Source organism: Erithacus rubecula (assembly GCF_903797595.1).
Source record: "Erithacus rubecula genome assembly, contig: SUPER_Z_unloc_3, whole genome shotgun sequence".
NCBI lineage: Eukaryota > Metazoa > Chordata > Aves > Passeriformes > Muscicapidae > Erithacus > Erithacus rubecula.
In genome coordinates this window covers 205,319-217,602 of record NW_027635944.1, presented here as the reverse complement: position 1 = coordinate 217,602, position 12,284 = coordinate 205,319, and the positions used below count along the sequence as shown (strand labels likewise).

The 12,284-nt window shown below is 37.4% G+C and overlaps 1 protein-coding gene across 1 annotated transcript in view; it reads right to left on the bottom strand.

Moving 5' to 3' along the window:
- LOC306814893 (fibrillin-2-like) overlaps positions 1 to 12,284 on the bottom strand; it is a gene marked incomplete at both ends in the record, with an annotated part of 115,840 nt that overhangs the window by 54,332 nt on the left and 49,224 nt on the right. The window contains 4 exon segments of the mRNA XM_079331388.1: positions 915 to 1,034; positions 6,049 to 6,174; positions 8,550 to 8,675; positions 12,094 to 12,147. Of these exon segments, the coding sequence (XP_079187514.1) occupies positions 915 to 1,034; positions 6,049 to 6,174; positions 8,550 to 8,675; positions 12,094 to 12,147 (426 nt within the window).

Below are 12,284 nucleotides of genomic sequence, written 5' to 3'. Positions count from 1 at the left end.
GTTCCCAAGACAATTTTTGTCAACATGAAAGACTAATGATTAGGCTCACAGTATGTAGCTGGATCCTGTTCTTCAGTTTTTATCTGACTACTCAACTGGTTTTTTGTTTATATTTTATGTTATTTATCACTGCTATTCAGGCCAAATGGGACATCATGTTGTAAACATTCGAACTAAAACCATTTGCAAAGTGAATCCAGAACACTGTTATAATTATGCTCTTGGTGAACTTGGGCCCCTTTGGATGTAAGAATACAAGATTAAAAATGAGAGGTACAAAAAGCTTAGGATAGTGTGGTTATATCAAGAAATTAGCACAACATGAAAGTTACAAAAACAATAATAAACTTCACCAGCCAGTGATGCTACAACGAAATATAAGAGAAGAGTTAGGCACAAAAGTAACATTCACTTAAAAAACACATTAAGGCATGGAAGAATTCCACTGTTAAACAGAAACTGGAGTCTTTGCACTCATTATTCCATCTTAAAAAAATCCTGACAAGGCATGAAATTCGAATAGAAAATGCCAAACAAATCCTTCTGAAAACAAAAGTAACATTTAAAATTAACATCACCCACTTAACAATGACAGCCACTTATTAATGACACTGTTGGGGCACATATCCTAGAATAATTTCAATTATGCTGCACAAACAATATGAAATAATGGCAGCTTATGAACACCTGGGAAGTACAGAAGACTGCAATCCTTTTGAATTTTCTTAGAAAGGCAAGGGAAAAAAACATTGATGAATGTTACTCCAATAAAATCTGCATTCTGCTGTTTTTCCAAAAGAACCCTCAAAGGATGCCAACATTTTTATATGTATGTAGAATATATGTTTCTCTCTGTGTATGTATATATATTTCTTTATTTATAAAAAGGGAAAATGAAAGGAGGAAATACCCACCAATACAAATCAGTCCTGTAGGGTCCAACTTGCTGCTAGAGGAACATTCACAGTGGAATGACCCAAGGTTGTTCCTGCAGGCACCATTGACACAGGGGCTGCTTTCACATTCATTTATATCTGCAATCCAGAGACAAAAGACATTATTAGAACTACAGAGTGCTTCTGGGGAATATTAAACAGTATTTTATACTCTCTAAATGCTGATGTGGACTGTGAGGGGCCAGAACTGCCTGAAATATTTGCCCCTCCACTCCTCCCAGCAAGGCATTCCAAAGATACAGGGCCAGACAGGTAGCCTTTATTTTTGAAGTGCATATAATTTTGGAAGTGTTAATTAAGTGGCCCTCTTATACAAGGACAGTTAATTTCCAACACCACGGGCCATAAAGTTCTCCAGCATCAACTGCAACTGTCCCTTGAGAAAACAAAACTCTTTTTTCACAGAATGCAAATGCATTCCCAGTCACACCATACAGAGCACAAACAAAGCCCTCATTGTTTCTGCCATTTATGGCTCCATGAGAAGAATTAAGAAAACCCTGTCAGAAGCAAAATATCACAATGCTGGCCGCAACTCCCTAGTTATGGAAATGTTGAAGAAATAGCAGTTGCAATTGAAATACTGTAAATGGTGCTTCTCTTTACCCCCAAAATCCTGTTTATTATGCCTCTGAGGTTTTTAAGCCTGTTCACATGCAAGAATAGGACCCCTGCAGACACCATTATTTGCTGATTTTTTCTTTTAAGTGGAATTAGTTTTAAGATTAAAACAATACAAACAAATTCTCTCCAAGAGGAATTGTTGATGCATATCCACCATTTCTTTCTGAACCCAACTAATTTATTTTTTTATGTATCCTGAATCAAGCCATACATTCTAATCCAACCAGTTCCCTTTGGCAGGCCAGAAGTAAAAAATGTTTAGTGCTTGCTTATGTTTGCTAGCAGTGCTTGAGGAATATCTTGTAATATCTATAAATTAAACCAGATTAATTTAAATTAAATATAACCTAATGCAGTATCTAGATAAGCACTAGAGATAGTAATAGCATCATAATAAGAGATCATTTCCAAGACAAATCGAAATGTCCCCCGTATTTTTTAAGTTTCCTAGGAGATACAATTTGCTATTTTTATATGATGCATCAAGCCTTCATTTCACTCGAGATCTGTGCATCACAGGAAGCAAGAGGTATTTAAACATATATAATTTAATAATATACATGTATTATTTAAAACAAAAATAAAGCAAGAGAGAGAGATAAAAATGCCCAGAATCAGTAAACTTTGGAAACTGTGATGTCTCTCTTCATGCCAAAAGCAAGCACTTAATTTAAAAGCAGCTTTCACAGATCCTTTACTTAATGGACTTATCTACCAAGAGCAAACAGGACTTGGCTTTGACTGTCAGCAACTTTGTGAACAACAACAGAGCTCCATGCTTCTGAAGCCTACTCTTAAACTGTGGATTGCCCATTTTAATGATAAATCATACACAGATAACAGGATGTAAAAAAATCTAAGAGGCTTTGCCAGGTCAGGACAATGTGCCTCATTGTTAGTTCTGGCAGAGTGAGCTGCAAGTCCCTCTCATCCAAGCTGGCAATCAGGAGTCCTCACCAGCAATTTTCTGCTCTGCACCAAGGCCTTCTCCTCCCTGTGAATGTATTTTACACTCTGCTACCTCAGTTTTTCATTACCCAGGGAATGCTGCCTGCCTCTGCTGCTTCCCACTCTCTCCCCAGCCAGCAACACCTGGTAGTGGGGAGTGTTCTCTGCTGCCCTTGCAGAGAAACCAAGTGGTTCTTAAAATCATAAAGCACACTGGCAGGAAAAAGGAATATTAAGTATGCACTTTATCTCAAATAATCCACTGAATGGAAATGCTCTGGGAGAAGGACACACTTTAGCTTCCTCTCCATCCACCATCTTGCCTTCAGAAGTTTGTCTAACTTTAAATAAAAGTGAGAAAAAATTGAAAAGACAGGACAACTAACAAAATTGAAGTGATATATCTCTGTCCAAACACTCACAAGTGTTCCTGCCTTCTTTTACTAAGTTGCAACTTCAGAGAAATTTCCACGAGGGACCAGGCATCATCTGTGAAGGTACTTGAAACTAAAATTGGGTGATTTTCAGGTAAAGTGTCCCACTGTTTTAACAGCTGGCAGCTGTTAAGAGCCCTCACACAGGTTTGCACAGACACAACCAATGTGCAAGAGAAAGTAAAAAGCAGACAGGTACCACTATGCAAAACATCACTTCAAGAAGATGCATGAAACTCAAAATTGCCTCACATTTGTGGCAGTAGTATGAGTAAATCATGGCTATCTTTAGTTTTCCCTGGCATATAGCAAGGCAGGATTAGAACCAATTTTCTTCTAAGAAAAGACATCTTTTGTTTCAAATTTTCAGAATTTAAACCAAAACCTGACAAAAAATTAATTGAGGGCCACAAGTGGACTCCAATGTCCCTGAAACTACAACCAGAGAAGGGAGTAAGTGGAGATAGAGGGGCCAAAATTCAACACATTTTGAAACATTTCAACATTTTGAAAAGTAGAGACAACTCTCCTGGTTTAATGAGCCATGTTCCAGGCCCTTCTGCATTTGATACACTTTAGCACTGTGCTAAGCAAGGAGGAAAAAAACGAAACAAAAACCCAAACCAAATGAATCTGGAGAGTAATAGTCTGATAATAGTGAATTGAGTACATCCCAAAATCACCATCCAGGAAAAAAGAAAAAAATAAAAAGACTAAAAGCTTATATTAAGTGCATTTCAGCATTAGTGTGCTGCTGAGTGAAAAACTATCATACACACAATGTAAACAAACTCCAAAAATCGTTACCCTACACCTTTCTCATAATACTGCAAAATGGTAATTTTTAAAAGAGTGAGCAAGCAACCAAATGGATTCTAACACTATTTTGTGAGGTAAAATAAAACCCACTATGAATAAAGATATTTATTGAGGTGTGCTTTTAAAATTTTTTTCTCTTAAGTGAAGTGAACATACATTGTAAACGTCAGAGAAACCAAAATTGAAACAGTCCGCTGTACATTCCTGGAAATGAACTTCAAAGCACATCTGGTTTATGTTTAACTAGTTATGTCACTGGAAACACAAACTAAACCATGGAGCTTGTCATAAAAATCTCAACTTTCATGGACTGTGGAGCCTCAAACATGTCTGTACTCCTTGCAACAAACTGATAAAAAATTTCAATTGAACTACCAATAAAAACAGTGAAGGGTTTTGTTGTTTCTTCAGAGCTGCTGATGACAGTTGTATTAAAAATTTCTTGGTGACTAATAAGGAGCAGAGCATTTTTAAGTGCTCAACACAGAGCTCCTGGATACAGAAGGTTTTTACAACCAGTGAACTTGTAACTCCAAAACAAATTACAAGAAACAGGATTTGGGCAGAAAGAGAATAATTTCTTACTCTGCTGCCAAGCCAGCATTACTACTGCCTACCCAATATGAGTAAAAAAGCAACACATTTAATAGGTTTTACAGACACTTTTACATAAAACCCCTCCTGAACAGCTTTTTTTTGCCTGACTAGCTAAATTTAGATATCAATCTAGCAATGAAATTATTAGATGTATTAATAATAACAGTATCATTACCATTAAGAAATAAATCCAAGTTTGTGGTTTGAAAATGTAGATACATCTTATTTCAACCAAACTGGCTGGGTTGTCTGTATTCTGGCTCCTCATCCATCCAGCTTTAGGTCAGTATTTTATGCTCTGATTTTATGGTATTTTATGGTTGTGAGCACCTCCCCTTACCATACATCAGCTTTTCTGTCTGAAAGATTCCTCAAGAAACATGTACATTAAGGGCAGGCAGTACACTGTTTTCACAGACAGAAATCTTCCAGTGACAGACCCTGGAGAACGAATTCCTGAGCACTGTGGGCAGATAGGAACTGAGACAACTTGGCACAGAAAGCTGTGTAAATCCATGAGGGCTGGCACAAGAAAAGCCCCACTCTGCACAAGTGGTACCAATTTGTAACACGGAAAAAGAGTAAGAACTAAGTTTTAAAGGCGACCTCTGAAACCCCCATGTATTAAAATATAAAGGAATGTAACTTCTTTTGCATAGAAGGGGTGAAGATGTTTTGTGTAGAACTTGTGAATGATTTTATACTGCCATAATTTGAACCATTTCCATTTTTCTATGTGTTTGCTTAGCTCTATGGCAGTAACTTCTACCTGCTCAATAATAGTAAGGACATGAGGACATTAATACCTTCCACTGCTTCAGAAAAATGTGGATGATAACGTTGGTTCACGTAACAAGTGTTTTGCAGCAAAGAATTACAGCCTCCCCATCACTCAAAGAAATGCTGAACCATTTACTATAAAAGCTTTCTAATGATTACAAATACTGAGATTTAGAGACTGTGGAACCAAACAAAAAATAAAGGAGAATACCAGGAAAATTCTACTACTCCAAATACTAATTAAGAATTAAGTTGGCACATAAGGTAATACTTTCAATTTAACTTTTTTTGGGGTATAGTTTTCCATGTATTTTTTTTTTTAAGAATTAAAATTTATCATTACTTTCTGCTATATGACATTTTTGCTGTTTTAACATCTGTGTTAAATAGTAATATAAGAAAGCAATTTTGGTTATACTGTGAAAATAAAGGACAATTTTTATATTCCTAGGTAGTAATCCCCAGGTCCTGGAATGGGTCACAGATAACAGGATTTGGTCTAGAATAACTATCATCACAGACTGAAGGGAGAGAAGAAGGAAGAAAAGAAAAAGGAGACTCTGTGATGAAGACAGATGCACTTCCCTAAATGTCAGACATGGTGTTCCTGCTACATGTTTACAGGCAATCACGTATCCCCCTCTAGTTTAAAAATGTTGTAGCTAAGCAAAGGAAAACATTATCATATAAAAATCAAATTATTACTTTGAAAGAAATCCAACAGCAATACCTAGCACATTAAAAGGAGAGAAATTAAGAGAGAAATGTGAAGATTTAAGGAGCATCACAGTTCTCTCCTTTCCTCTGGTATCTGCCATCACTCCCATGAGCGTTTTGCTCTGACGCGACACAAGAATCAGCAGGCCTGTCAGGAAGTGCAGGTTGCTCACCTTCACAGGTGTCAGTCTCTGAGCTGAACAGGTATCCCCTGGGGCAGGAGCAGCTGTAGCTGCCCGGGGTGTTGCGGCAGAGCCCATTGTCACACAGCAATCCATGCACAGAGCACTCGTCGATGTCTGCAGGGACAGGACACAGACCGGGCAGAAGTTACAGCTCCCACCTTCAAAGCTCCCACTCACCTCCAATTCCCACTGCAAACAATTCTGTTCTGCCTTTGAAGTTGTTGGGTTTTTTTTCTTTTCCACTAGAAAACTCACAAATTAGTTCATGGTTAGTCTTAAAAGAATAATTATGTTTTCTTGCAATGACCTTGGTTGTTTGAGTTTGATCAGTGACCTTGGTCAAATGACAGTATGGCTGCACCATATAAATTCAGGAAGGTCTGTTTGCTTTGAAAATGTTGTTTAACTATTTATTTTTTTAAAAACACACGAACATCAGTTCGTTAATTACTGTTCTAACTCTGTTTTATGGGCTAAAATTGTTTTTGTTATCCATGAAGTGGATTAGAACCTGTCCTGTTCAGTTCATGTATGGCAGACATCTCAAGAGTACACATGAACCTCCTTTCCAGAGGAACACTGTATTTAAAAAAAAAAACTCTGATTAAGACCAGGATATCAAGCACACTGGCTCAGAAAATCCTATATATTAACACAATTCCCTGAACTCCTCTTAAACTAACTGAAAATAATTCTAATTAAAAGTAATGCGTCTTCCTCATTGCCCCACTATTTATTCTATGAAAGAAGAAAAAATATAATTTTAAATCTTTTCCTTTAATGCTTATCACATGTCAAAATAGCTGATGTTTATAGAAGAGTATTGATAGGATAAGTCAAGATAAATATGATGTTTTATCCTGCTTCAGGTTGTCTTCTCTTTATTGACTGCTTGATTTCCTAAACCTAATACTGTAATTGCAATCTTAAATCAAACAGATTTTTAGGCAGTTTTTAAGTTTTAAAATACAGAAGAAAAGTGAGAATGCAATATAACTGCAATCTGGAGAATTTTCCCTTCCCCAACTGCTTTAGATTTTCTAAGCTGTGCTTATTCCTGTAGGATTCAGACAACAAAGCCTAAATTTCCCCAGATAATGAATCCAATATTTAAGTCTGGCAGCCATGAATTAAAAAGAGTTCTTATTTATGAACCTGTCCTTAATCTAACTTCATATGATTTCCATCAAGGAAAGGAGACAAATTTGTAAACTGACATTTTTAAGAGCATTTTAATTTTGAGCTTGTTGTCATACAATCCTTTAGCCCAAACTGTGCAGTGTGATGAATGCATTATTTCATTAGAATCTCATGGAATAACTTCAAATTTGGACTCTAATCTGTTGTGATATGCTCTGTAAAAACACCAAACAATGTAGCTCATGATTTAAACCCACTCAGACCTGACAAAAATACTGTCTGCATTCTGACTGATGACCATTTTTATTTCCTGGCATCTCCTAAACTGTGTCATTAATTAAAATCTGTCAACCTTTTATCTGAATACTCAATTTAAATTCTTTTATTGAAGAATTCTATCCAAGAATAAACACATCCTCACATCCAGTCAGCTTTATCTTTATTTAAGTAAATATATAGATTATACTAGCACTTACCTAATCCCAAGAGTCACTAGATAAACAAAACCTCTTCCCATAAAATCCACTTGGAGAATGAATGCTACATGAACCATTTTAAAAATAAAAACACCAATACTTTCCTGCAGCAGTGCTTTTCCTGCCAAAAGGTCATTTTTAGGGCTTTAGGAAGTAACTAGATGCAAAGTTCCTTTATTCAAGCAGATGAAAGGAGACACTTTATTTACTCTGTGTTTGCTTTGCATCACCAGGAAGGAATGTTTGATATGAAAACTATACCACAGCTGTATAGAACAAGTTTTCCCCAGCAAAACTGGTGGAGTTCTGTTGAGCACCAACAGCAGTGACAGGCCAATAGTCTTTTAAGTGCAGAGAGCAATCATTCACCAAAATAAATGCAGTACTTTAGGACAATGCTTTGAACATCCTGATGGTTTCAGAGAGATTTCCCTTAGTTTTTAATTTAAACTTTGCCTTTCTGCTTAAAATTACCAGGTTTTAAGCAACATGATTATACAATGCACTTGTGGTATAATACACTTTTTGTTCAGTGTAAGAATTCCCAACAGAAAAAAAAAAAACAAACCCACTGGATTTCATGTATGGACATAACTAATAAATTTAATTAGATGGAGAGTGAAACCTGCAATGTTTCCTCCTGCTCATGCTTCCCAAACAGCAACACTCACCCACCAAATGACAGGCAAATATACAGTAAAAATAACAAATCTGCAGTGATTGAGGAAAGCATCATCCCACGTATTTTGCATTTTGATTGGAGCTTGAAGAAGTAGACGTCTTGTGACCTGAGTTCTGTCAGGCCAAATCAGCATCACTGCAATGGTAAATAATTCAGCCACAATAAATAAAAAAAAACAACAACAAACTTACCCACACAGCTGGTGCCAGCAGGGTCGGGCTGGTAGCCACTGTTGCAGTTGCAGCGAAAGCTGCCACGCAGGTTCTCACAAACCCCGTGGGAGCAAATGTCAGGGTCCAAGGCACACTCGTTAATATCTGTATTAGCACAACAACACGAGACCATCAGGCACTGACAGGCGTGGCAGAGCTGTTCCTGTGAGAGGTGTGGGCAACATGGATTCTGGGGCTCTCAGTCGGAGCCAAGGCACAGCACAGGTGCAGCCCAAAGGATGAAAGAGGTGATTATTCTCATTTATTTGACACTAGAAGGTCAAATCTGGAATATTGTGTGCAGTTTTGGGCCACTTTACATGGCCCCACTCCTCAAGCCCCCTAATGCAGCTACAGAATCCTGTCAGACTCTTGGCACTCCTTGCCAAACTCAGCCCCAGAGTGCTCTAGCTTTCCCAATCCCATGGCTACACATCTGGGCAGCTCTCCTCTATTCCTCACAGCATCCTTCCCTGATTCCACTGACTGTGCATTTCCTTCTTACTCTTCAGTTTGATCCTTACTCAGCCATGCTGGTCTTTGCCTTTCTTGCCTGTTTTCTTTCAGGTATGATCTCAGGAAAGCATCTTCAAAGCTCTGTTCTGCTCCTTTAAACCTGAGGGCAGTTCCCCAGGGAATCCCACTCACTGGTGCCTTAAGCAAATGAAAGTTCATGCTCATGACATTCAGGGTGTCTTTACTCCCCACCTGGCCCACACCCCTCAAAACTCAGCATGAGTTCCAACAGGGGGGCTGCCATCAGTATATCACTAATTAGTTCACCTGTGTTGACAGTTAATAGGTCCAGTGCCTTTGCTCTGTTTAAACTATCACCTGGATTACAAAATTTTCCCCTCAGTGTGCTCCTGGACTACACAGAGCCCATGTCAGTGTGGCTAAATTCCCTCAGCAGCATCAGTGTCTGAGGTGTAAGAAGAGGCTGAAGGGACTGGATTTGTTCAGCTGGAAAGAGGGAAAATCAGAGGGACCTCTAACAACATTTCTCTGATTTTAACAGATGATTACAGACAAGAGGGAACCAGATTCCTCTTTGAGGTGCACAGTGGCATGGCAATAGACAACACTTGGAAGATACAACAGTGGCAATTTAAATTAAACACCAGGAAAACAATTCTTCACACTGAGTGTGGCTAAGCACTGGGCTTTTTTCAGCCCAAAGAGGGTACAAGACCTCCATGCTTTGAGATTTTCCAAATTCCACCAGGCAAGGCCTTGAGAAATAGTTTAACTTTGATGATACCCTTGCTCTGAGCAGAAGGTTAGGTTGGATGACCTCCAGGTATCCTTTTCAACCTAAACTGACAGCAAAGTGCATGTTTATAAGGTAAAGCTTGATGCAAATCACCCAGCCTGTGCACACAGTGCCTGTGGTTTACTAGGTAAGAAGTTATAAATTATTAGGTGACACAAGAATTTTCCTAATACAGAAGTAATGCATAGGTCAAAACTACAGCATATTCAGTTCTATAAGAACTTTTTGGAAATTTTTTTTCTCAGACAGACGGAACAGGATGATGGATGAGTTATATTCCCTGAACTTACAGTCCCATATAAAATTTCTGCTGTAGTTGGAAAAGTCCAAAATATTCACATGAACTATAAGAAGAGTAACAGACTAATTTTAATACTTTTTTGCCTCTGAGGAAAAGAGGGTTTTTCAATATTTTCCTTCTTCTCATATGGTCATCCAATTACTTTAAACAGTTCCTTTCCCCAGTCCTGGAAAGAAAGGGTGCTGGCCTAGCTGTGACTTCATGAAAGGCTTGTTTTATACTTGTAGGGCTCAACTTTTTGCAAAGAACATTTCCTCTTTAATCACAGTGCAGTTTAGACACTGATTTACACTTAATCATACATGCATTTAGAAAAAAAAAACATGCTACTCTTGGGTAAAACTCAGTGCTATGAAACATCTGAAAAACTTTGTAAGAAAATATGATTTAGCATACTGCTTCAGATTTGTATTTTCTTTAGAGCAAAATGCATCCTGTAGCTTGCTAGACACATTTGAATATGTGGGACAAGCCACACAAGGAGTGTACAGGCATGAAAATTGGCTGCAATGTTGCTGCACAAGATGAACAGAGAACTCTGTGTTTGCTCTGGAAATCTGAACAAAAAAGGATTTTGGTTGAGATGTGAGCCCATGATCTTTGTCATGCATTTGGTAGACAGCACAGTTGTTTCAATGTTTTAATGAGAAAACTGTATTTTACATGTCTCCAAAAGGACACATAACCTCTCTACCAGGCTGCATGCAAATTCTTATGGTAGGATGCTGCTTGTGCAACAGTATTACTGAATGCTGACATTATTTCCCTGAGATGGAGATATTCTTCAATGGGTCTTGTGTAATTCACTGAAAAGTAAACTGAGAGAATTTATAAATTCCATGGATTTCAAATTACTCATACAACATGTTAAGCAATGCAGGAAAAATATGCAGATACTTACAGTACTGAAAAATCCCATAATTTAAGTGCTATTTTAAAACTTAGGCTATTACAAATGAAATGATGGGAGTTCTTATTCTGTTCCTGCTGCATAGAATAGGGGCTTTAATGCTGACAAGAATAATTATTAACACATCAGACAAATACCTAACAATAAATTTTCTGTTCCTATATTCTCCTATTCCTTCTTCAACCCATTTTACTTATCTGGAAGCTGCAGCATGCTTTGCACCTACTTCAGACCTGGCTCAGCCATTATTTTTTAAAATCCCTGTCTCTGTAATACTAGAAAAAGATCTGGAGCTTTACAGTTCCCAATACTAAATGCAAGTGGTCACTCTCAGGACTTTTTTTCATAAGGATATGGTTTTTTTTTTCAGTTAAGCTCCCTTCCAATTTTTAACTCTACAGAGAAACAATCTGTCCATGGAAATGGTCCATGAGTGAACACTGGATCTGGAGTGAAAGCTGCTCTATTACTATCCCAGCTGACTGAAAATCAACTGCAAATGCAAGTGACTCCTGTCAAATGAGAAAGAACTGTTTTATGCCAGTCTGAAAAGATATCTAATCTCAAAAAAAAACCCCATCAACCAAAAAAACCCACTTAAGTCAGAACTCTGAAACTGATTACTCTGATTACTTTTTTTTTCTTGAAAGGGTCAGGCAAAATCCACTGTTCCAGCCTTTTCTCTAGACAACATTCAAATATTTTGCTTCAAGAATTAGAATACTAAAATCAGTATATTAATCTTGAGGTTAAAAACTCCACTCTAATATGTTATCAAAAAATATAATTCTGAGGATTTTTTTTTAATTTTGGATCATTATCCTGGGGTGACTTTATGAACCTGAATTGTTAAATTGTTAACTGCTTGTTAAATAAACAATTTTTCCCACTTTTCTCAAAAGAAGTTTACCTCCCAAACTAGATGGGGGAAGGGCCACTTAAATTTGCATTCTGGTAAAAAAATACTTTAGAAATTTCCTCCCAGGGTTTGCCCTAAACCATGACAATCACAATATATTAAAAATAGTAAGCAACATACCTCTTCCATCAACAGTAATACCTATTCCACTGCTACACAGGCCATGGAACTCAGCTGCTCAATTGAGGTGGAGATGATGGGGAAAAAGAAAATGTTATTTCCAGTATTTCACCTTCTTTCATCCTAAACAAAATCCACATGATTTTTTTTTTTTTCCAAAGCTATTTTTCTACAATATAACTAATGAAATG